The sequence below is a fragment of the Ictidomys tridecemlineatus genome, chromosome 11 (genome assembly GCF_052094955.1).
Source record: "Ictidomys tridecemlineatus isolate mIctTri1 chromosome 11, mIctTri1.hap1, whole genome shotgun sequence".
Lineage (NCBI taxonomy): Eukaryota > Metazoa > Chordata > Mammalia > Rodentia > Sciuridae > Ictidomys > Ictidomys tridecemlineatus.
The window spans coordinates 118,424,998-118,451,002 of NC_135487.1; the positions used below are offsets into that span (position 1 = coordinate 118,424,998).

Below are 26,005 nucleotides of genomic sequence, written 5' to 3' on the forward strand. Positions count from 1 at the left end.
TATTAATAATACTTCTGATGGTCCAGTGACAAATTCAGGATGGTAAACCTAGAACTAACAAGAGCAGGGAAGTTATAGAGACTGTAACCTACTCACAGGTACCATTTATGTGTGTGCATATCAGGGCTGTGTATGACCTTATTCTTACAACCTAGGAAAACTTATCTCTCCTAAGTGTTCTTGCTCATGTTTAATTCTTTGATTACAAGCACAAGCCTATAATTCCAGCTGCTCAGGAGGTTAAGGCAGGAGGATCTTGAGTTTAAAGCCAACTCAGAGGGCATGGGATGTGGCTCAAGTGGTAGGACAGTCACCTAGCATGCATGAGGCACTGAGTTCAACTCTCGGCACCATAAAAAAATAAAAAATAAAGATATTGTGTGTCTACCTAACACTAAAAAAATTTTTTTAAAAATTTAAAAAGCCAGCCTCAGGAAAAAGTAAGGCAGTAAACAACTCAGACCCATCACTAAATAAAATACAAAATAGGCCTGGGGATGTAGTGCAGTGGTCATGTGCCGCTAAGTTCAATGGCCGGTACCAAAAACATAAAAGAGAGAGAACATTGAAATGGTTAATTTTGCTTCCATTGAAATGCTAGAATAAGGTGGCAGTAATATTTATACCAGAACAGTTCTGAAAGGAATTTCCTTCTAGTACACTGCCAAAGTTAACTTTGCGATCTTTAAAAAAAAAAAAAAAATCCCTAGTATTGAGAAAAATGAGGCTCAGGGCTTTTAATCCTCTTTATAGAGAATGAAACTGGTTCTATTTGAGAATTGTGAGGGGGCCTAGAGCCACTAAGTGTTGGAATGAGCTTTGTGGAAGGAAGGAAGCTGCAGTTAATGAAATCCAGAAGAACCTGGATGAGTATCCAGGGATCAGGAGACCAAAATGCATTTTGACTTTGTCCAATTACATGAAGAGCATTCCATAATGATCCCCCCAGTCAGAGACGTTGTGCATGATGGATCAGCATAGCATTTCTGACCATTTCTTTAAACTCAACATGTGAGCTCTCCCAGGTTAAGTCCCTTAGTTGCTCCCTGAATTATATATACATAAATTATGTCTTCTTCTGAGGGAAGTGTCTGTATTGGAATGAGTGAAGGGGAGTTATTTAATGACTTCTGCATTTCTGAATATGTTTACAGAACACCATGACAATGAGGACAATGATAAAGAAGAGTCACTTTATTTCAGGTAACAATGAATGACCAGGGGCAAGAAAAAAAATGGATAAAATAAAAGGGGTGCAGGAATCCTGAAAGTACAGAGCATGAGGTCAAATGTAGTCAAGTTTCTTAAAGGCACAGTAGGAGTGCTGATTGCAGTGAAGTTGTTGATTCAACCCAAGATGATGGAACCCATTAGCAAAATTCTTTGTCTTCTTTATAGTATTGTAAGAGTAAGTCTTCTCAAGAATAACTGAGCAGCCTTGGGCACTTCTAGATCTTAAATAAATCATATGTTCCCTTTGTAAATGTCAAACTCAGGATGAGACTCAAAAATCATTTCTGTACTGTTAGCCTGAGCTCATCAACAGGTATTGCATAGCAAGAAAAATAGATAGAATAAAAATGATATCATGTCATAACATGGATGTGCAAAGAAGGCAAAATGTCTCTGAGACTCTTCAATTAAGGAGACTATTGATCAGACACTTGTGTCTAAAATTCACCATGCTTTATGCACAAGGTTGGCCCCTGCTATGCTTCTCATTGTGTGATTCTTCTGTGACTGTGTCTTATAGGTGAGTTAAGCCTCCTTCCTCATTAGCTTGTTATCTTGTTATCACTACACTGAGCACTGGTGGCCCTTGGTCTCTCTCATACCGTGGCACCTAAACTATGTCCTTGAGATGAAAATGGTTTTCTGGATCATTTTTGAAGGGAGGCACCTGTTTTGGACTCCACCCTTCAGCTTTGAATCGGGAACAACTGGGAGACTGTAACTTCTGAATCACCATGATTTCATCTTTTGTTCCTCCCTGCCTCAGCTGTCTCAGCAGTATCAACAGTGAATTTCAGGAAGAGGAAGAGAATGACCTCCAGCTGGATGAAAAATATTTTGAGTACTCTGGTCATCCTAATTCATGTGACACACAAGAACTTGTCATAAGCTCTGTGTTCCCATCACATGAGCCTAAATTCAGCTCTACTGTGGATGGAACCAGTGAGTACTCTTATCCTAATTCACATGAATGCAACTTGTCTCCCTGGTAATCACAAATTCTCTGCACTCAACTCCACTATCTAGGCTGAGACATATGCCTGAAGAGCCAGGAGACCATTTTGTTTCTCAGCAGGTGCAGAGGTCAGGTGGATCTGAAGCTTTGTTATTTTTCTTGCCAGGTCAGTTGTTTTTAATCCTGGTCTGCAATGTGCCAGCCACAGTTGCAGGTAGACTGGAGTTAGGAGGAGGGGATTAGAAGCATCTCACAGACATCACTACAACTTTTTCCAGGAGGGATTGGTCAGACCTCAGTCTTTAAAGGGGTTAAATCATTCCTTCTGCAGTGTCCTTGGAAATTGCATTTATTTTCTAATGATTTCCTCTCTTCTTTTCATGAGATAGAATATTCAAAAATCATTGTGGAGATCTTTTATGGTTCTTGAGTGTTAACGCACTTTTTCAACTTCCTCTGAGAAGGCTATCCTTCAATTAATCATTCCTGTTTCTGTTCCACCATACATTGCTGTAGTTTTCAACCCAACGGAGCACAAATGATTCTTTCCTCCATAGATTACATGTTGAATCATCTGTTCCATCTGAGAGTTATGTTCTCATGTAAATTGTCAATGGCCAGTGTACATGATGGGGAACTGACCCAGTTATTCAGACAGCAGAGAGCATTTCTCTCCACAATTCCCAGGAAGGTCACTCTTGTTGAACAAGAGCCATGAGTGGTAGAAGCTTTATAGAGTATGTAGAGAAAAAATATATTCTTCTTGCCTCTCACTCAAGGTAGGGTTCAACTTTTCCTCAGATAAACTTTTGAAATTCTTGAGTCTTTACTCATTAAATCAGTTTTTAGGAAGAGCAGAAGTCTGATGTCTCACTGTATCAGAATGTTTTATAGTAAAATTAACTGACTAAATTTATTTTCCAACCCTTGCTTTAGTCAGTGCCTTTTCAGGTGTGACCATCTTTTTCTTTTTCCCATTTCCACTGAGGTGCAGTGATGCAAAAGTTTAATCTCAGTGTCACAACATTTCAGAAAAAGAAATAAAATACATGTGTGAACTGTAACCACTGCCAAGGGATCTCTGTATACAGACTACTCCATTAAATCCTCAAGAGACACTATTCACAGTTGGTGGTGTCTCTACAGTAGTGCTGAGGACACTGAGATTCAGCATGGTCACTGCCCCCAAATCTCCACTAGTGTGTGGTGGGAACACAGGGCCCATGTCTGCCTGGCTCCTCAGCCAACATATTTTTACTGCTGTGCAGCCTGATCTTTCAAAGAGGAGGCTGGGTTGGGTGTTCACCCATTTCTAATTCTGTATGTTACAAATGTTTTTGAGACAATTTCAAAGAGAAACAGACATTGCTTCTCTGGAACAAAGAATTCATAAAGCCTCTCACATGGGTTTTTGAGCTATTAATCAGTATACTTTGTCCCTGGGAAGAGCCAGTGCCTCATCCATTCCCTCCAAATAGAGATGGACACATTCACCTTTATACATGAATCTGAAATGAAGAAAAAGAGCATTCTAATTGTACTAATATTCATCCTGTGTGGGTTCACTGACCCTAATGTGTATATTGTGAACAGGACACAGCTGTAACTACAGTAGTGGTGCTGACCTCTCTGCTCGGACCTATCCTCTGTGTACATAGAAAGCCCTGCAGAAATAACATGAATATATCTAAGCTACAACTTGATATTTTGTTGAGGACTTTTGCATCTTGCCCACTAATGGCATGCAACAATACTTTTAGAGTTTGATAAATGGCTCCAATAGTTGCAGAGGATCTTGTACTGTGAGCCTTGAAAAATGTCAGCAAGGTTCCTCCCTGATAAAAGCAGGCAACCGAAAACAGGAGAAAATTCTAACCCAATTTAAAATATTTATTGCAGATGACCTAGAGGGTAGTAGTAGCTCTGTAGTCATTCACGGAAGTGGTAGAGAGAGTGAGTCTACATTGAATTACAGCCACTTTGAGACCAAACTACCCCAAAGCCCTTCAGTCTGAGTTCAAGGTAGTTTAAAAGTAATATCCTTGAGGGAAGGTGAGACTTTCCCAAGGGACTTCACAGATTTGGCCACTTTTCATAATAGATACTATATGTAGGAGGGGCTGGAGGTTTAGACACAGTGGAAATAAATATTGTACCCAATGATTGAGGGATCCAGCCTCAAGGAACTGAAAGAAGTAGATTGAAGGGGAGGAAATTTGATTTGATATAATGATACTAAATAGGTTTTCATGAAAAGGAATGGGCCAGGATTTCAGGGGTTGGACATATAAAAGGAGTTCTCCTTCCCACCAAAATTATGTAACGACAGAGTGGCTGGTAGAAAGCATGCTGTACAAGACCTTTGTGAAGAAACTGTCCACGTTGCCAAGAGTCCATGAAGAGATTCTTGTGTCAGTGGCCATTTTCAATCCTTCAGGGTCTAATCTCCTTTTTTTCTCTGTTTCACCATTGCTTTCACAAACAGGTATATTGGTTTAAGATACTTTCTCCTTCAGGTCAAGAGGATCTCTCATGCATGTTACTGAGTGTCTTCAATGACAGATGATTAATAATGGATGAACTGAGACTTGGGGACACACAGTACATGACAGGCAGGGAGCAGCACCTGTAGACAAAGACCTGAATGCTGGAAGATAGAGAAGCAGAGTGAGAGTCAGGGAGGAGACAGCCTGACAAGGAAGGATGGTGTATTGGAGTGTTGGGATGTGATGTTGGATAACCTTGTGGGGCCAGGAATGAGGACTTCAAATGCAGGATAGGGAGTTGGAATTATTCAGGGGGATGTAGGAATGCAGTTTTCCCAAGCAGAGTGGGAACATGGTAAGAGCAGGACATTGAGTGAGAGGTTAGTGAGGCTGGGCTCAGTGGTCCCAGCAGGAGGTTCTCTCATGGCCAGGAGCATGAGGCCAGCATGGGTAACACTGTGCAGCTGTATCTTAACAAACGTTAACCTGATGAGACAGTTGATCTTTGGGGAAGTTCACAAGAAGAGAAGATAGTGAGGAGGAGAGTGGAAGAATCTAGACACCAGTGATGAGAGTATGATGAGGTGTGCTCTCAGGGTGATGGAGCCAAACAGTCAGATTGAAGAAATTTTGAGAAAACTGAAGCAGATCGTGGTGAGAATGAGGGATTTTCAAGGAGAGTGTGTGGAGAACACAGTAGTGGGCAGCAGGCCCTATTGTACCCAGTTCTTCCTGAGTCTGACCTGGATAGACATGAGGCTGCTGGAAACCTCCAGTCAGCTCAATTTCTGAGGACATTATTCATTTCCCTAGGGACATAGAACTCAATTATATCAGGAGGAATGTCCAATTTGCCTCTGTAGTATGTGGAAAATATAAGGATTATGGACCCGATATCTCTTCACAGTTTCATACAGTTGATTTACAATAAGGAGCCAGCTCCTCTGCTGCATTGCTTATAGCTGCTAACAGCCTCCAGGTGGCAACAGACTGTATATTTGTATGGATTGTAGGTGGTATATAGGCCACAAGGAGTCATAGGCTTCTGAAATGCAGAGAGGGTCCCATAACTAGGAATGTTATACAACCACTGGACACCCCTCTCCATGGTATCCTAGATTCTTTCCATGATCTTTCCTCCCTCGGGGGAGAGATCAATAAACCTTTTAATTTCAATCAGGTCACTGAGTCTCAATAGAATGTCCTCTCTACAAACAGTGATGGAGTTTAATAATCCTGGGAAAATAGCCTTAAACTCATTTTTTTCTTCAAAGCCATCTTAAGTGGATGATTTTTCTTCAGGGACACTCTTTTCTGGACACCTGCCTTTGTTGTTGTTGTTCTTGTTTAGTAACATATGACAGTAGAATGTATTTTGCAAATTACACATTAGTAGAGTATAACTTATCCTGTGGATGATCCCGCTCTTTTTGTTTATGATGTGAATTTACCCTGGTTATGTATTCAAATACAAGGCTAGTTAAGGCTAGTTAAGTCCAGTTAATTCTATTGTCTTTCCTGTTTCTCCCTCTCCTCCCATCCTTTTATTTTCCTTTGTCCAATACCGTAGATTTCTATTATTCCCTTCCTCAACCTCCCTTTTTTCCGGTTATCATCTAGAAGTCAGAACACATAGCCTTTGGTGTTTGGGATTGGCTTATTTCACTTAGCATGATATCTCCAGTCCATCCATTTTCTGCAAATGCCATTGTTTTATTTTTCTTTATGGCTGAGTAATATACCATTCTCTATATACATTACATTTTCTTTATCCATTCATCTGTTGATGATGTCAAATGGTGGTTTCATTCCAAGTTTTCTAAGGAATCTTCATACTGCTTTCCATAGTGGCTGCTCTAATTTTCAGTCCTACTCAAATTTTTGAGAGTACCTTTCTCACCCCATTCTCCACCAACATTTATTGTTACTTGAATTCTTTATAATTGCCATTCTAATTCAAGTGAGATGGAATCTCTGCATAGTTTTAATTTGCATTTCTCTAATTGCTAGAGATAATAAAGAGTTGTTCATGTATCTTTTGGCCATTAGTATTTTTTCGGCTGTGAGGTGCATGTTCAGTGCTTTGCCCATTTATTTATTGGGTTATTTAATGTTTTTTTTTTCTTTTGGGTTTTTTGTTTTTTGAGTTCTTAATACATCCTGAGGATTGAATGCTCTTGTCTAATGTGCATGTGGTAAAAATCTTTTCCCATTCTGTAGGCGCTCTCATCACGTTATTAATTGTTTCCTTTACTCTGAAGACTCTTTGCAGTTTGCCATCCCATTTATTGATTCTGGCCTTCTTAGCATCCAGGCACAGAAACCAAAGGTGACATATCCATCACACTCATGATCTCTGTCACTGTACCTGAGACACAAGCTGGTTTCCCCAACAGACAGGGACATAAGAAATGGGCATTCTGGGTGGGGGTACTAAAGAAAGAAAGAACTGGGATAGTTACCCTGTTCTCCTTTTAGGTGTCACTAAGAAGGCCTGCCTCCAATGGCCTTTGAGTGGGCATGTGAGCCCCAGTGTGTCAGAGATGCAAGCCTCAGATGCACACCTGGATGTAAATACCCAAATGAGTAGTTGTCAGGGGACAATGTTGGATCACCAGTTAATCTGTGGTGATGGTGGAGCCAGGCTGAGTCTTTCCTCTGCTATCGATAGCTGTGTAGCCAACACTGACCCTGGAAAACAGTGGATGCTCTTCCCAGATAGGAAAGGCAAGGGAATTTGTAAGCTCTGATCCACATGTTGGTTGTCAGAATATTGTGGGTGGCAGAGATGGTGGGTCTCTACATGTTCTCTCGGTCAGACTTAAAGCTGCGATTCTCTGACATAGTGATGTGAGCTGGAGCCTGGGGCCTAGGGTTAAATACACTCTCAGGTCCTGGGCTGGCCTTTACCAAGTGCATATCTTAGGTGCTTTCATCTCTTTCATGGTTTATTAAAATAATTTCCATAGTACCAGTTCAATAAAAATAAAAATTTTTTAATGAAAGATTTGACTCTGTAATCTCAAATCCTCAGATAACTTCTGGTTATTTGATAAATATAATTTCACAAAAGATATTTTCATTGGATATAGAGCAATTTTTCAGTAATAGTATAAATCCTGGGCTTACAATTCTGTGTCCTGACATATCCAGCTCACTTTTCACCTTTCCTCATCTCTTTAAATTAATGTGACACCTTCACACAGAAAGTGCACAAATTGTCTCCTTGCTGATTCCACACTGAGTCCATCCTCTCCATTCGTCTGTCTTCATAGCCATGTTGCCAGTGTCCTCACAAGGACTCAATTCTGCTCAGATGTGAAGACTGAGTTTTAGTCCCTCCTTGTCCCCTTAATCTGGGTTGTGTTCATCTTGATTCTCTGTCTCCCTCAATATCAGCTTCTGGAGCCTCTGGTTCTCATGTCAGGTGCCACACTCATCTGACAGATGTGGGCACCCTTGCACTCATTACAAACATCTGAGGGTCATGCAAGAGAAGAAACACCTGTGCCTCATGTAGAGCACTCCCTGGCATGGGCTCTGTGTGTGTCACTGGTGTGTAGTTCTTGAAGCACGTGTGAAAACTTGCGGAGGTTCACCATCTTTTCTTCCTGCTGGACTCTACTGGGTGCTCCCACAATCCCAGTCAAGACTAAGCCTACAGGCTCAGTTGAGTGATTGTGTTCTGGTGTCTCACAGGGAATTTTTGAGCATCTGCTTTTCAAACATCTCTTTTTTTCCCTCAGGTTTCTAAATTATTTCTGACTTCTTGTGGCCAGAATATTGATATTATACAATCCCACATGTGAATGTTCATAATTTTCTGTTCATCAGATATATCCATTATATGTTAGGCATATACAGTAGTTCTATTAGTAATAATGCCTGTATATAAAATAAGTTAGTCAGAGTAAGATTTAAAATATTCCAGGGATGATTCTTCCCCAGTTCTCTACTTTCATATAGTTTTCCTTCTACTATGATTTTGCTTAACTTTGATGATCACTTCCTGACTAAAAGCTCTGCCTAGATCTCTAGTGGTATTATTGCCTTTTATATTGGGGAGCTATAGGTGTCTATAACTTCCATATTTCTTGAATATTTTCAAGAATTGTAAGCACACTTGCCTCCTGTCAAGTTTATCATACTGGATATGCCAGAATCATCAACAAAATGAAAGTATCAGTCTCAATGTCTTTATATTTATGTGGTAGTGAGGATAGAACCCAGGGCCTCATGCATTTGAGGCAAGTGCTCTAACTCCAAGCTACAACCCCAGCCCTGAAAGTATCAGTCTCTATAAGCTACACATAAATCCTTAGACTTTTTTGTGCAAGGCTGCTTTCTTCATTAGGTGACCCTTTGGGGTCAATAGTTGTGTCACAGGATAATAGTTCCTGTTTTATTTTCAGAACTGAATTTGGATACTTGCATTGAACTGCAGAACCTTCCCAAGCTTGAGGGTGATGCCCTTGGAGGCTTGGCTGTCAAAACACCTGGATGTGAGCTGCATGTCCTCACTGATACCATGAGTGTCATGAAGCAGAAGATCATGAAAAGAAAACAACTCTTCTGCAAGTGGAGAATGGCATGCAGATTCCCAGGACTTCAAGCTTCGGGTAGAGTGGTGACAGCTTCTGTGGCTCTGGGATGCACTTACCTCTTTTAGCTCTCTCTATGAGGAGGTAGCTCCTTCTGCTGTGATTTCTCTTCACCATTGGTTCTTTCCAACAGCAGATGGAGACTGTCTGGTCTTATGTCTCTATTTTATGGTCTCCCACCCTGAGAGGCTGTTCCATCTCCACCTCCTGTTTGCATTCAGAAATCTGCTCTGTTCCTACATCTGCTGTCCTGATATTCCCTGTAACTGACACAGGAAAGCCCAGCTTAATGGGGGGTCCTAATCCCATGAAGAGCATCTTTCAGACACATGCCACCTTCCCTGGAATCACACACTGTCTAGGCTTTTGATCTACCCTGCTTCCTTGACTCTGCTGCCTCTTTATTCTGGGAACATGGCCTTCATAAGTCACTAGCACATGGCTCCTTCTTGGACCCTCCTTGGCAAACAGGACTAAGTCAACACACAAAGAAAAATTGTGAAAACTGATGGGAAAGATTATGACAACTGAACTTTATCTGGGCTATACGTGGCAGAAGTCATTTTGTCTTCACCCCTTAGCCCACTCCATTTTCCATGACTCTTTTTTCTGCTCATTCCTGATCGAAATTGTAATAACTTTCAAGATTTCCTGCAGATTCTTATTCCTGTCTAGCCAAGGTGACTGAAGAACCCACTTGGGCTCTGTGTTGAAATGGGTGAAATAGCACTATGTAATGACTCCTGGATGTTTTTGAATTGTTTGTAGAAAACCATGAAAATGATGATGAAAAAGACCAAAATTCACTGAATTCCAGGTAACAACAAATAATCTGGAGATTGTAAGAAAAGGCAAAATAAGGGGTTAAGGATAACCTGAAAGATTAGACCATGAGGTCAAAAGTAGACACATTTGATGACCAAATGTAAAAAAGACTATTGTTGGCAGGGGTGATGTTGACTAAGCCCAGTGTGATGGAGCCCTTTAGCAAGGTTATCTTTTATCTTCCTGGTGCTGGTACACTGAGCGTGACTGAGAAGAACTGCACAGTCAGTCTTGGGCATTTCTTCCTTTTAACAAAATCACTTGTTTATTTTAAGTTGAATAATCAGAATTAGAGGCATACTATCTTTCTATACTATGGCCTGATAATCCCGGACAGGTATGTCATAGCAAGAAAAACAGAAATACGCTCCCTTTCTACCCCTTCCCCCCCCAAAAGTATTATGTCAAAAAAATGGATAGAAAAAGTTCTAAAAGGCACACATTTTGGGGGCACTGTATCATGTATCAGGCTGTATTTGCTGGCCATCTATATGCAAGTGTCAGCATCAGTCATGCCCTAGGTTCAACTACAGCTTTGCTTCTCATTGTATGATCCTTCTGTAGTTGTACTTTATAGATGAAGTTGAGCCTCCTTTCTCATCAGCTTGTTATCTGGCCAGTACACTGGACACTGGTGGCTCTCACTCTCTCTCTCATACTATGGCACCTAAATTATGTCCATGAGTTGAAAATGGTTTTCTAGATTATTTTTGAAGGCAGGCACCTGTTAGGGGACTCCACTCTTCAACTTTGAATCATAACCAACTGGGAGGCTGTAGCTTCTAAACCACCTTGATTTTTTGGTTATTCTTCCTTGTCTCAGCATTCCCAATGGTGAACTGCAGGAGGAGAAAGAGGATGACCTCCTGCTGGGGAAAACTTATTTTCTACCCTTGGATCATCCTAATTCATCTAACACACAAGAACTTGTCAGAAGCTCTGTCTTCCCATCAGCTGAGCCTACAGTCAGTTCTGCTATGGATGAAGCCAGTGAGTATTCCTATCATAATTCAAATGAATCTAACTTTTCTCCCTAGGAAAGCAAAAATTCTCTGCACTCAACTCTACTGTGTAGGCTGAATTTATGCATGCAGAGGCAGGAGACCCATCTTGTTTCAGAGTAGGTACAGAGGTCAGGTGGATCTGACTGATTTTGTCTTTAAACTATGTCTGCTGTGCTTGGCATGGGGGCTCAGGCCTATAATCCCAGTGGCTTAGGAGGCTGAGACAGAAGAATGATGAATTCAAAGCCAGCCTCAGCAAAAAGTATTATTCAAATTCAAAGCCTCGGGGTGCTGAGAAACTCAGTGAAACCCAATTTGTAAATTAAACACAAAATAGGGCTGGGATGTAGCTCAGTGATCAAGTCCCCTGAGTTAAATCCCTGTTGTCCCCCCCCCAAAGAAAAATATGATGTCCATCATTTCTATTCATGATCTTTTCTGCCTGTGGATCAAGATCAATAAATTCCTTTTTTTGTCCCATGCCCTGGTGTCTCTGTAGAATGTTCTCTCCAGAAATAGTGACTAAGATTAATTATATTTGGATAATAAACATGAATTCATTGTTACTTTAAAGCCCTTTTTGTCAATTGTATTACTTTATTTTAGGAACTTTTGCATGGGCACCACCCACTCAAGAATACCTAGGCACATGTACAAAAGATGACATGTCCATTGGAAACGTGATTTCTGTCACTGTGCCTGGGTTGATAGGTTGGGTCAATTGACAGGGACATAAGAAATGGGTTTTCTAGGAGTAGTTAGCAAAGGGAGAATTGGGATTGTTACTGAACCCTCTTCTCCTTTCAATTTCCTCTGAGAAGGCCCAAGGGCCTTTGAGTGGACATGTGAGCCCATACATATCATAGATGCAAGTTTCCCATGCACAGGTGGAGTCAAGAGCCCAAAGGAGCAGTTGTCCATCAGATAAATATAGAGATCCCTCTTGTGTGTATTACACATTTTTTATATGTGCTTTTTCATATATAATGGGTATATGTGCAGTGTATTATTATTATGCATATTTTTAAATTCCTTAGGATGAGTTTTCCTTTCTTTAATAATGTGTTTCTCCTTTGATTTTGCTTGATTTTTATTATCTCTTCCTTCCCCAAAGCACAACCTACCTCCACTCTGATTTTCTAGTGTTTGGAAATATATCTGGGTGCTATTGCATTTTACAAATCCTGCCTTATTTGCACATACTTACAGAGCATGTCCTCAATGATGCCACAGGTGTCAGCAAAGAGAAGATGATTACAAGAAAAATTCTGATGAGCAAGAGGAAACTAGCATGCAGATTCCCTGGCCTTCAGGCTTCAGGTATGTTGGCTCTGGAATGCACTTGACTCCTTTTAACTCTGTAAGATTGTAGCTCCTCCTTCTGCAGTGATTTCTCTTCATCTGTGCTTGTCTCCAACAGGAGATGGAGCCTCTGTTTGGTCTTATCTGTACTTCCCATGGCCTTGTAGCCCTGACCTGCCCTTCCATCTACATTTTCTATTTACATTCTGAAATCTGCTCTGTTCTCATGCCTGCTGTCCTAATATTCTTGATAACTGCTGCAGGGAAGCCCAGTCCCAACCCTATGAAGAGCATCTTTCAGACACATGCTCCCTTCTCTTAAATTGTATACTTTCTACACTTTTTTGCCTTCTGTACCTGAATTGCTTGACTTCATTACCTCTTTGTGCTGTGAATGAGTCTTTACTAAGTTAGTAGCTCATGGATCTCTCTCTGGGGGTTTTCATAGGGAACAAGTCTAACTCAAACCTGGGTTGTTATCTTTTTTTAATATTTGTTTTTTAGTTGTAGTTGGACATAATGCCTCTATTTCACCTATTTATTTTTATGTTGTGCTGAGGATCAAACCCAGGGTCTTGTACATGCGAGGCAATTTCTCTACCATTGAACCACAAACCCAGCCCCCTGGATTGTTAACTTAGACATGCAAATTAAAGTGTCATTTTTATTATGTTTTTTATGACTTCTTTTTAGTTTTTCATGAGAGTAGAGCCCATTTTGAGATCATATAGAAGCATGGAATATATCTTAATCTAATTAGGACCCCAGGCTTTTGATGTACATAAAGGTGACATTCTCTGCATTGTGTTCCTATATGTACATAGCAAATGTACATATAGGAACACAATGTCAGGTTCATTCCTTTTCTTACCATTCATTTCCTTTCCTTACCGTACTCTTTTTCCTTCATTTCTCTTTGTCTAATACCTGGAATTTGTATTCTTCCACTCTTCCCTCCTTAGTGTAGATTAGCTTCCAAATGTCAAAGAAAACATTTGATACATTTGATATTTGTATTTGGGGAGACTGACTTAATTCACTTAGCATGGTAGTCTCCAGATTCATCCATATAATGGCAACTATTATAAAGTTATTCATCTTTATGGCTGAGTAATACATGTATGTGTGTGTGTGTGTGTGTGTGTGTGTGTTGACTCCATAGCTTAGCTATTGTGAATTGTGCTGCTAAAAACATTGATGTGATTATATCACTATAGTGTGCTGAGGATAGCCTCTTCAACAAATGGGGCTGGAAAAACTGGAAATCCATATGTAGCCAAATGAAATTTAGCCCCTCTCTCTTAAAACTGAACTGAAAGCATATCAAAGACCTGAGAAGTAGACCAGAAACCCTGCATCTACCAGAAGAACATGTAGGCCTAACACCCTAACATTGAGGCTCAGGAACTGAATTCTTTAAGTACACTCCTAAAGTTCAAGAAATAAAATGAAACATCCACAAATGGGATGGCATCAATCTGAAAAGTGTTAAAATTGATGAGCAATCATCCTGGATAAAAAGCTGTATTGCAAGACCAGAAGATGGTGAGATAGTGGAAAGCTGCATTACCTTGTATCATGAGCACAGCAGCAGGAATATAGACACCTACTGAGGTTGATGAAAAAGGAATTTCACAAAATATAATAGTGTACATTCAGTTGGACTAGGGAATCAGAAATTTGAGTACAACAACAAAATGTAAGAATATATACATGCCAACTCACCTGCCACATGGGTACTGAAAGCAGCAAAGAGACCCCACAAAGGGAGGGGAGAATACAGAGAAACACAGATTGAGTACAGAAAAACCTGAAATCAGAGAAGCTGCCTGAACTTGTTTGATTTAGAGGTTGCAGTATTTAAAATCTTAGCAATTAGAGAAATGTAAATCAAAACTACACTGAGAATTCACTAACCCCACTCAGAATGGTAAATATTAAAAATAAAAGCAACAGTAAATGATGGCAAGGATGTGGGGAAAGAGATTCACTTAATACATTGCTGGTGGAATTGGAAATTGGTGCAACCATTCTGGAAAGCAGTGTGGAGCTTTTTTACAAAACTTGGAATGGAACCGCTATTTGACCCCATTATCCCACTCACTTTGTACCCAAACAACTTAAAATCAGCATACCGCAGTGACATAGACACTTCAATATTTAATATCAGCTCAATTCACAATAGTTAAGCTATAGAACCAACTTAGGTGCCCTACATCAGATGAGTAGATAAAGAATTTGGTATACATACAAAATGGAATACTACTCAGCCATAACGAAGAATGAAATTATATCATTCACCAGTAAATGGATGGAAGTGGAGACTATCATGCTTTGTGAAATAAGGCAGTCCCAAACCCAAAGGCAGAATGTGGATGCTAACTTACAACTAGAGAGTGAAAGATTAGAGGTTCATTGGACTAGACAAAGGGGAATTAAGAGAAGGGGGGAACATGTAATAGGAAAGACAGGAGAATGAATAAGACACATCTTTCCTATCTTCATGTATGAATATACAAACAATGAAGTTCTTCGTCATGTACAACCACAATAATGGGGGATCCTATTTTCAACAAGTTATACTTATTCTATGTATGTATAATATGCCAAAATATGCTATTATGTAAAAATAATAATATTTTTAAAAAGAATTTTCAATAAAAATACTGTATTCCTAGATTTGGTATTGTAGCTCAGTGGCGGAGAACTTGCCTAGCATGTGTGAGGCACTGATTGGATCCTCAGCACTAGGTAAAAATAAATAAAGTAAAAGTATTAAACAAAAATAGCTCTGCCAGAAGAAAAATACTGTATTCCTAAATATATATTGTAATTCCCACCACTTCAAGTTGGGATGTTAATATATTAGCCTACATAGTTGTCTCCTACTATCTAATTCTTGAAGTAGTTTTCTATTTCAGTTTGTTTTTTATTATTGGTACAAAACTCCAGACAATAAGTAATGCTGCAGAGCTCTAGTAACAAAACAGCATGATATTGTCACAAAAATAGACCCAAAGACCAATAGGACAGAATAGAAGACAGAGACAAATCCAATCCTTAGAGCCCTCTGATACTTAACAAAGGTGCAAAAATATACATTGGAGGAAAGAGGATTTTTAATAAATGGTTCTGGGACAACTAGATAACTATCTAGAAAAATAACACTAAAACCCTATTTCTCACCCTGCACAAAACTCAAATGATAATGGATCAAACACTTTGGAATTAGACCAGAAACCTTGCAACTGTTAGAAAAGAATGTAGGGCCAACATTCTACATATAATTGCTGGCACAAGCTTCCTCAAAAGTACATGAACTGAAACTATGAATAAATAAGTGGGACACCATCAAATTACAAAACTTCTTCCCAGCAAAAGAAAGAAAGAAGAGTGTGAAGAGAGAGCCTACAGAATGGTAAAAGTATCTTGGCCAGCTACTCATCTGATAAGGGATTAATACTCTTAAATATATAAATAACTCAAAGCACTTCATACAAAAATATCCCAAATAACCCAATCAATAAATGGGCAATAGAAAAAATGAAATTGAAACTTCTTAAGAAAAAAATTACAAATATCCAAATGAGAAAAGGTTCAATATCACTAGCAATTAGGGAAAGCAAATGAAAGAAATATTAAAATTTTATCTGACTCCAGAATTGCAATGTTCAAGAATATACATAAAAATGCAGGCAAGGTTGTGGGGAAAATATACACTTGTATATTGTTAATGGGACTGCAGACTAGTACAAGTCCAGAAACCACTGTAGAGATTCATCAAAAAACTAGAGATGTAAGCACCCTGTGAGGATCTGCCCACTCCTTGGTATTTTGCCAAAACTTCTAAAATCAGCATACTTCAGTGACAGCCACCTCAATGTTTATAGAAGCACATTTCACTAAATGGTGGAATCACCTTAATAGATAAATAAATTTTATGATTCTGACACATATATATGATATGTATGTAAACACACATGCGCGCGCGCGCACACACACACACACACACACACACACACACACACACTAGGGTTCTTCAAAGGCATAAAAGAAAATGAAATAATGGCATTTACAGGTAAATGGATAGCAATGAGAATATCATGCTATGTGAAATAAGCCAAACACAAAAACTCAAAACTTGAATGTTTACTCTCATGCAGAAACTAGAGTAGAACAAAGGAAATGGGGAGGGCAGGATAGGATATCATACAGATAAAGGAAAGAGCAGTAATGGAGAAGATTGAGAGGCAGAGTGCAGAGATGGGTAAGGGGAGGCAATGCAGATGATTGTTTTTTGTTGTTGTTATAGATGAACACAATATATTTATATATATTTTTAACCTGGTGCTTAGGATTGATCAAAGGGACTCAGGCATTTGAGGCAAGTGTTCTCGACTAAGCCACAACCCCAGCCCCAGAATGAATTCTTAAAAAGTTGTTAGGTGGACATATAAATATACCACAAGGACTCCACCTTTATGCATAGGTAGAAAGAAGCAATCAAATATAAATTAATAGATGAGCAAAAAAGAAGTCTAATAGAGTAGATGAAAGAGATTTGGGAAATGTTAGGGGGAATGGGAGAAAAAAGAGAGAGGGAAGGGGGCAATCATGAACTGAAGTCAAATTGCATGTGTGTATTTTTTTGACCGAATGAACCCACTACTATATATAACTACACAGTTCTAATTTTAAAAAAGAAATATAGGTAAGAAAATCATTATGAAACCTAAAAAGGCAAAAACAAATTTCTATGGAAGTTTGGCTATAGGTGGGAGACACATACTGGCCTGGAGCCTGTGTTTCCCAATGTCATTTATTGTAGGACAGGTTTTACTACATTTTTATATTTTACATGATCCAACTGACAAAGGGGAAACTGAGACATTAATAGACAAGCTGGGTTTACAGGGCTTAGAGACCTAATCAGGTGCTTGGCTTTTTAGTTGGTCTTCCTTCCACCTCACTAGGCTCCGTCTCAGCATCACAGACCTTCCACACTCTCTAGAAGGGCTTCCTTTTCTTCACCTAGGGGGACCTCAGTTTGTGGCACAATGCTCGTGTCCCTAAGGAAATCAGGGCTGTGGAAAAGTGCTGGGTGGAAGGCACACTTATTTCACGTGGTTGACATTCAGTCCTGCCCCAGTCTCTTGCCTGCCTGTTCAGATAAGCATGTTCACCAGATTTCTCTGGCTCTCTTCCATATCCAGCCTGTATCTTGCCTCCCTAGTTTTAATTTGAGTGTTAACAGAGGCCCCACTCCCCAGCCTCTTGACACAACATTCCACTCTGTGTCTTCTGTTTTGTCTTTTGGGGGGCACCAATTAATTCACCCTCTCCAATAACCTGCATGGCCATATCCTCAATCACTTCTGCTCAGATTCCTCTAAGTCTGAGCCTTGACATTCTCATGCCAGATATTCTTGGGTCATATTAATCCTTATTTTCTCTGGTTGCACTGAATACTCATTTTTCAGTTAATGTCCTCAAATGTCAGATGAAAGTGGACTATTTCATGGACTTTTTATTGTGGCCTGTAAGTAAGATATATCTGTAAACTGCTAAGCACAGTACCCAGCTGGCAGGAAGTGCTCAGCATACATTAGGTTGCTGCCTTGCCCTTTTGGAGCTGCCATGGTGGGTGTGGTGTTGAGTTTCCTCTTCACTTCCTCCTGACAGGGCTTCCCTGTCACTGTGTTCCCATGTACCAGCTGAGATGCAGCAGCATGGCTCAGTCCCTGCTCTTCCTCTTGTTCTCAGCTTCCAGAGGCCTGAACTGGAACCTGGCTATGACTCACTCTCCTCTTACCAGGAACTCCTTTTGTTGATAGTTTACATTTTGATCTACTTTTGTAATACAGAGAATTTGAACCCAAGTTCTTCTGTGTGTGCTAGACCTGCCACACTATATAGAGTGGTTTCTTTTTCTTCATTCTACCACTGAACTCTGCACCCCAGCCCTTGATAAATATTTTAACATATACATATTTCATATATATGCATATGTATGTGTATTTTATATATATGTGATTTCGTGCATATTTAAGTTTCAATACAAGGCATTGTACTAGAAAGCACATAGAAAATTATACTCAAAGTTGGTTTATGAAATTGTACCTAACAAGTTTTTACTGGAAGTTACATTCATGTGGAATATCCATCCATCAAACATTTTTTTTCTAAATAATAGAAACATATCAATCTGTTGACTTTTGCTTTTCTATGTGACATATATCGGCTAATGATATGAGAGGGAAGTCCTGGCACCTTAGATCTTGTGTGGTGAAGGCCAGACTGTGCATGATTTGGGGTGCAGGCTGTTTGTGATGTCCTTGACACTGGTTGTTTTTACTCCCTAGATTCAGGTATTTCCTCTGTATTTGGGGTGTTGGCATAGATTTTCTAACTCTGGTCCTCCACAGCTCTTCTTTCTCTTCTCCTGGCTCAGATACTGTCATTGTCACCAGGACAAATGGTATAAATATGACAACTAAAGGGCTTGGACACAATGAAGGAAAATTATTAATGCAAATATCTCCTGGTCCTCTGTAAGTGTGTCATGTGAATTTAGAAAATTTTCTGTGTGCGACATCCTTTTTCCTCACAGAGAAAGCATCTTCCATGTTCCTTGAGACTTCTGTGGCTGCCTTTCTTCTCATTCTTCTTCTTGCCACAGTTGTCCTATTGCTGTCTTTTGGTCATTGCCCTGTACACATTCTTATTCAGTTGTCTGTGCCTTTTCTATACAGAAAGCTTTCATGTTTATAATATTGTCCTGAATAGCCCACTTGTCAATGAAAACAAAATTTTTCTTCTGGAAAGTTTATCATTATGTAATGTTGTAAGAAAGATTATAAAAATAAAGAAACCAAAATGTGTCTATAGGCTTGAGCCACCCTGCATTTCTGAAGGCTGCCTTTCTTGACCCTGAGCTCTTTCACTGTCTCTGCACTGTGAGAACTGAGGATATTTTCATGAATAACAGCAGATCTTTATTATTGTGGCTTTCTTTTTCAGAGCTGGATTCAAATGATCCTTCAGGAATGAAGAACTCTCTGAAGCTAGAGGGTGATTCTATGGATGGCTCCTTCGCCAACAAGCATGGCCGCCACATAATAGGCCACATTGATGACTATACTGCTCTCAGAGATCAGATTGCGGAGGGGAAACAGCTGGTTGAACAGATCCAGTCTCTCCTGACACCCACATGCAACTTCCTGGGCCTTGATGCTCAGGGCTCAGAGGTAGTCACACCTGCAGCTCCTGCCTTCACTCTTTCTTTGTGCCCTTTGTCCTTAATTCTAGTTTCTTCTCCCCTATTTATTTTTGTGGCCTGCATCTCCCAATGACAGAGGAAGCATCTTCCAATTATTCTAGCCAAGCCCTTGCTTCCCTATCTCCTTATTCAGTCTATGTTCTACTCTGTGGTATAGGAAACCAACTAGATATTCTGCCTCAGAGCCACAGAGATGTCTGTGCAGTGTTGCCACCATCCTCAGTAAAGTATTTGTTAAGAGTTGATGCCCATATGATGTTGAAATCAGCACAGTCTCATGGCTCATTATCTGTTACACTCATGCTGACCCATGTGGATTAAAATCTGTCAGGAGGACAGGTACTAAGGGATTCACATCCATAAAGGCCTTGTGTGTGGAAAGAGTAAGAATCTGGCAGTGGGAGGGAGGCAATCTGCAAATGCTTCTCAGAGTGCATCTGTGTTCAGAGACAACAAGGGCCAATGGCTGTGCTGTCTGAGCTACCAGAGACCCATGGATGTATAGACAGAGCCTTGCATCCAGGTAACCCCCACTTCAGGGCAAGATACATACCCCTATTCATAAACCAACTAATGGGCCACAAGCCCAATGTGAGAAGTCACCTCTTGTACCTCAAGTTCACTGGTGCAGAGGGGTCTTTTATTGTATGCAAGGAAGTTAAAAGGTCTGTAGAGGACATGACATGGGAATGAGCTGTGACAGCCTTATATAGGGTGTCCAGGTGAGGAGTCATTCCAGGTAAAAGGAGCCACACTTCAGTCCTGGGACCTCAAAGGGATGAGCTAGGGTTTTGCAGGTTCAAGCAGCCCATGCTTTGTGCCTCATCAACAAAGAAAGCTTGAGTCTTGTGCAGGGCTGCAATGTCGTGAGCCCTGTGATGTCTCAACTTCAGTGATGTCCATGGCTCCCTCCCACCTTTCCACAGGCACCAGGCAGCAAATGTTTCCATGAGCTAAGAAGCAGTGCTCATGCCCTGCAGCGCACCCTAGATGAGTCAGCCTCGCTCCTGACCATGTTCTGGAGAGCAGCTTTACCAAGTATCCATGGCCCTGGGCTGCCTGGCAAAGTGGTAAGAGGCCAGTGTTGTCTTCTGGTATAAGCCCTGCTCTTCTGCCCCATGAGATTCTGTATTCTCAGTTCCAGGGCTTTCTGAGGGTCAGGAGCTACACAGGTTGTTAGAATGTGCTGGATCTTAATGTAGCATCCTGGAGGGAGACCCCTGGTGGATGTTTTCATTGAAGCTCTGATTACCTTACTTTGTCCTCACACCCCAAACCCCAAGATAATAATTCAAAGAGAAGAAAAGGAAATGGAGAAGCACAGACATAGATGCCATGGTAATCTATAAATATCTGCTTCCAATAAATCTGAAGTTTGAACTAAAATTCAGGGGCCTTTGAAGCTTCTCCATTCCTCAGGGCTTCTTGGTCAAAAGATCAAAGGAAGTCACTGTGATCCTGCAGCTTCTTTCAGTCATGCTCCTAGAATCCCAACACACCTTTTATCTCTGTTTCAGTCTGGGGAAAAGGTAGAGCCCCTAAAGAATTGTCCTGCCTTGGTTGGACTAGAATCTGGATCCGCTCACTAGTTTTTAGTTCCATATTAATGTAACTGGTATGTTTGGGGAAAAAACTATGCTAATTACAAGGAAGCACTTTACCATCTTCAGATTCGTACAGACATTTTGAAATGTGAACACTGTCATCAGGTAGCCCTGTGTCCCAGACATAGTATCTCTGAAATTCCAAGTCCAGCATGGATGGGAGAAGGGTGAGACAAAATTACTTCAAGGACTGATTTGGAGGTCTTGTTCACAGTTGGGAGTTGCTGTGGGTCTGGAGTCAGGGTCTCCTTGATCCTTGATTGGGGGCTTTCAGGTTCTCAACATTCCTACCTGTGGTCTTTTTCTCAACTGTTCTGAACTGAGGGATTGAGAAGCTATAATGAAGGGAACTCAGTCTGCTGAGAAGATTGGAGTTCTGCTTCTGATTGGTAGGAACCACAAAGAACTGGATACATTCGGTCTCCAAACTGTTGTCTGAGAGCTTGTCCTTCTTCCCCAGGATGAATCAATGGAAAGGGAGCTCCTGGATCTGCGAGCCCAAGTATCGAAACAGGAGAAGCTCCTTGAGAGCACAGCTGAGCGTCTGAAGACTGCTAACCAGCAGAAGGAGAACATGGAGCAGTTCATTGTCAGCCAGCGTAGGTGCCCCTGAGCTGTGGAGCAGCAGAGGAAAGGGCTTGTCTTGCAGATGTCCCACTTGTGCTGCAGATAAACAGTGACCACAGAGGCACTGGGAATGTTGGGAAGGGAGAGTCTGATGCACTGGGCCCAACCCTCCTGTGACATGAGCAGTTGTGGTTGCAGAAGGAGGGGGAGAAAAAGGGGTCAGCAAGAGGCCATGATTGAGGGGTGAGAAGAAAATGCTCTAGAAAATGCATGCCCAGCAAGTAGGGCCCAGCTGGAAATTCCTTCTCTCTGGGGCTCTTTTCTTCTTTCAGTGACCAGGACACATGATATTTTGAAGAAGGCAAGGACTAACTTGGAGCGAAAGCAACGATTCCATCTTACACAGTCACAGAGCCTGCTTCAAATACATCACCATCTGACATCAGCTCTGTAAGTGACCCTGACCTCCTTTACCTTCTAGGAGATATCAGGTTCACCACACAGGTCTTAGCTCCTGGATAGCCTCCTCTTAAGATTCCATCCCTTCACCCTCCTGCCCCCTCCGCTTTCTACCCTGTTATTATTCTCCTCTCCTCACCATCTCTCCCCTTTAGCCCAATTTTCTCTCCTTGATGTCAGTCAAGCAAGGAGCCAGAGAAATGCAGTTCAGTTGGTCCCTGAGGGAAGAAACTTTCAAAGTCTCTCTGTGAATTAGTTGTCTACCAAGAGATCTTGAGGCCATAAGTGCATTCTGGACTTTCCTGAACTACTTTATGAAAAACCAAATAAGGCATAACCTTATAAATTGACTTTAGTGCACAAAATTAGGTTAAGAACAGCATTTTATTTTAACATCTCATTTTCTTTAAAAAACATGAAGGAAGATCCATTTGGTCTCCTGGATATAAAAGAAAAAACTGATAATGAAAAAAAGATGTATGAAAGATGATATGTCATGAGCTTTGTAATGTTTTGAACAACCAATAAAAAAAAGAAAAGAAAAGAAAAAAATACACTTTAAGGGAAAAGTTTTAAAATATATATATATATAGCAGATATTCTCTACTTTCACTTAAATGCTGTGCTAATAATTCCCTAGAAATCCTATTAAGAGAAAATTCATGTGTAACTGATTGTTTTAAATATGAGAAATTAAACCTTTAAACTTATATGGTAAACATCAGAGCAGTTGAGCATTCTAGGAATGTTCCTAAGTTGTACCCTGAGAGCCTTGACACCCATAGTGTGATCAAGCATGGGATGTATATTAACTAGCTCTTGTTTTCTAATTCCCTTTGGTTCTCCGAGAATTGCTTTCTTTCCTGAGCCTCTTAACACAACACTTAGAGGATTGGCTCTGTACAGCCTCTTCCTATCCCTGCCAAGTTAACCCACAGCCTCCAGTTCCTGCTGGCTCCCTCCAGTGTGCAGGCCACCCTCTTTTGTTCCAAATTTCTGGTCTCTAACTCCAGGCTAAATGTTAACTGGTTGTATGCCATTGGCTGGCCCCTTTGCCTCTGTGAGCTACTACCCTTCATCTGTTAAAGGTGGACCATCTCTGAGGTCCCTGCCAATTTGACTTCTCCTTATGAAAAATGAGACACACAATTAACAGGGGAACTTGCCCCAATATGTCCTCTTCAGTACAGGCTGTTTCTACATGTGCGTGTTTCATGCTTCATCCTTCTTTTCCTGGAATATGACAAGGCCTTTATTTTTCTTCAGACCACATAACATGTAGTATGAACTGGGTAATAAAAGGACAGTAGTAGGATCTGACCATATGACATGCAGTAGGGCTATGGCTGGGGCACCAGGGATTTGGGTGCACAGGGAAGCTTATCCTCTAAGCTGGAACCTGGAATCTCCTCCAGATCCAGTGCATCCCCTTGACTCATTCTTTTTACTACCTCCCACCATGTTTATGCCTTCCTGCATGCTTTGCCCTAATTCCAGTGTCTGGGCATCATAAGTGGGGTCTAACAGTTCCATCTGAACAGAATTCTTTTGTTTACTTGCAGGTGAAATCGTTAAGGGTCCTTCTGTGTGCTCCAGCATTGAGACCCTTGCCTTCCAGGAGCCACAAAAGAAGCAAAGCCACCACAGGTCCCTGCATTGACAGGTCACATGATTAGTGTACGCTCATCTTATGAAATGTGGCCTGTGTCACAGAGAGTGGGAGTGGACCTAGAAGAAAAATGCTCCAAAGACCAAACCACACATCAGAGAAAAAAAAAAAAAAGTTCTATGGTTGTGGTCAATGTGCCCAGGATCCAGCAGCACAAACAACTAAGAAATAGTCCTTTCCCTTCCTTTCTCTTCCACCCCATCCAGAGACAACAAAGTCAAGATCTTCAGCTGACCTGCACACATCTTCAGGACACCATTCTGCACCTGGCCACTTGCTCATCTGCCTGCTATGGTGCTGCACTCTTTGTGATCCCACGTTAGTATATGCTACATTCATTGGCCCTGAACTCCATGTACATATCTACTCTAAGCAAATTCTTAATTATTATTAGAAATAAATTATTATTAGTGCTTCTCAAGTTGCATGATCAGAGTCAACACTGATTTTATCCTGTGTCTTTTTCTAATGTAAGCAGGTGGAATTATGAACTGCTTCATCAGCCTCCTATTGCTTTGATTTGTTGAATCTTTGTTATCTGTCATCTCAAAAGCATTTCCAATTTTCCTTGTAATGTTTTTCTTTACCCCATATGTATTTTTTATATAAAGTCTTTGCTTTATTTGAAACTTCTGTTGATCTTTCACTTATTTTTTATTGTTGACTCATAATTGAATTCTATGTTCAAATCATCTATTCTCAATAAATCCTTGAGGAAATTTTGAGTCTTGCTTTATGACTGCATTTGTTATCTTGCCTTCACTGCTTCGAAATATCTGAGATAAACTTTTTTTCCCTTGTACTTTTTCTATTTTCTATTATTGTATATTAAACTTATATGTTTCCAACTGTATATATGGCAGTGGATTTCCTTTAGTTATTGTCAACATTTCGCCATATAATGTTCTTTTTTACTAGGTCTATGTTCATTTTTCAAATATATTTTATATGTATTTTCACATGCATATTTTTAAATATTCATGTTATATATATATATATATATATATATATATATATAAATACCCTAACTTTAACCTTTACCCTACACAATATTTATTATTAATCCTAAATTTACCCCATTCCTAATCGAACATTAATATAAAAGCATATATAGCAATATGAATATTCTTGCATACATATTCAAATATCCAATTGATAATTGTATACATAAGTATTTATATATGTTCACATATAATTTATCTGTACATTTGGAAATTAATAAATGTGTATTTATACATATCATACCTTATCCTATCCCAAAACACATATATTTCTATGTATTTTAATGCACATTTTTACATGTACATTCTTATAATTACTCGTTTTTCAATATACTTATTCATTGCCTAATGTTTATGTGTAATTTGACTTGCCTTCATATATCATTGGTATATTTGCATATATACATGTTTATATACATATATATACATATATCTGCTTTCAAAAATTAAAAATGTGTCTTCCTAAATCTCATATTGAACCCTTCAGAATTTCAAAACATCAAAATTGCACATGTACATTCTTAAAATATTCATATTTTTCAATATACTTATTCATTCCCTAACCCTAACTATATACAAAATTTAGTACTAATCATAGTTTTACCCCTATAACTACCCTACCTTCAGATAAAAGCATATATACTTATATGAATACTCATATGTATTTATATTTACATACACATTTATCACTTATATTTGCAGAAGTGTTATTATATATACATATATAAAATTTATCTTTGCATTTGCATATTAAAAATTTGTATTTATATTTCATATTAACCCTTCCCTATTTCAAAACATATTTATGTTAATTTTTATGCAAATGTTACCATGCACATTCTTAGGTGTATTCATTTTTCCAACTAGTATATTTATTCCCTAAAGATAAACATAAATGTAAACCAAAATTTGAAAGTGATAATAACCCTATATTTACTTGTATACTTAAACCTACCTTTAAATAAAAGCATATATAATAATTTTAATATTCATTTGTAAATAACTATGTATACAGGTATC

The 26,005-nt window shown here is 39.7% G+C and overlaps 1 protein-coding gene across 1 annotated transcript; it reads left to right on the forward strand.

The window, feature by feature from the left end:
* Nucleotides 1-18,725: 18,725 nt before the first annotated feature.
* On the forward strand, nucleotides 18,726-24,837 carry LOC144368356 (myomegalin-like). The gene is made up of 4 exons (XM_078027174.1): nucleotides 18,726-19,653; nucleotides 20,612-20,755; nucleotides 21,750-22,306; nucleotides 23,878-24,837. The coding sequence occupies exons 1-3, from the start codon at nucleotides 19,384-19,386 to the stop codon at nucleotides 21,900-21,902; spliced, it is 567 nt and encodes a 188-aa protein (XP_077883300.1). The 5' UTR covers nucleotides 18,726-19,383; the 3' UTR covers nucleotides 21,903-22,306; nucleotides 23,878-24,837.
* The last annotated feature ends 1,168 nt before the right edge of the window (nucleotides 24,838-26,005 follow it).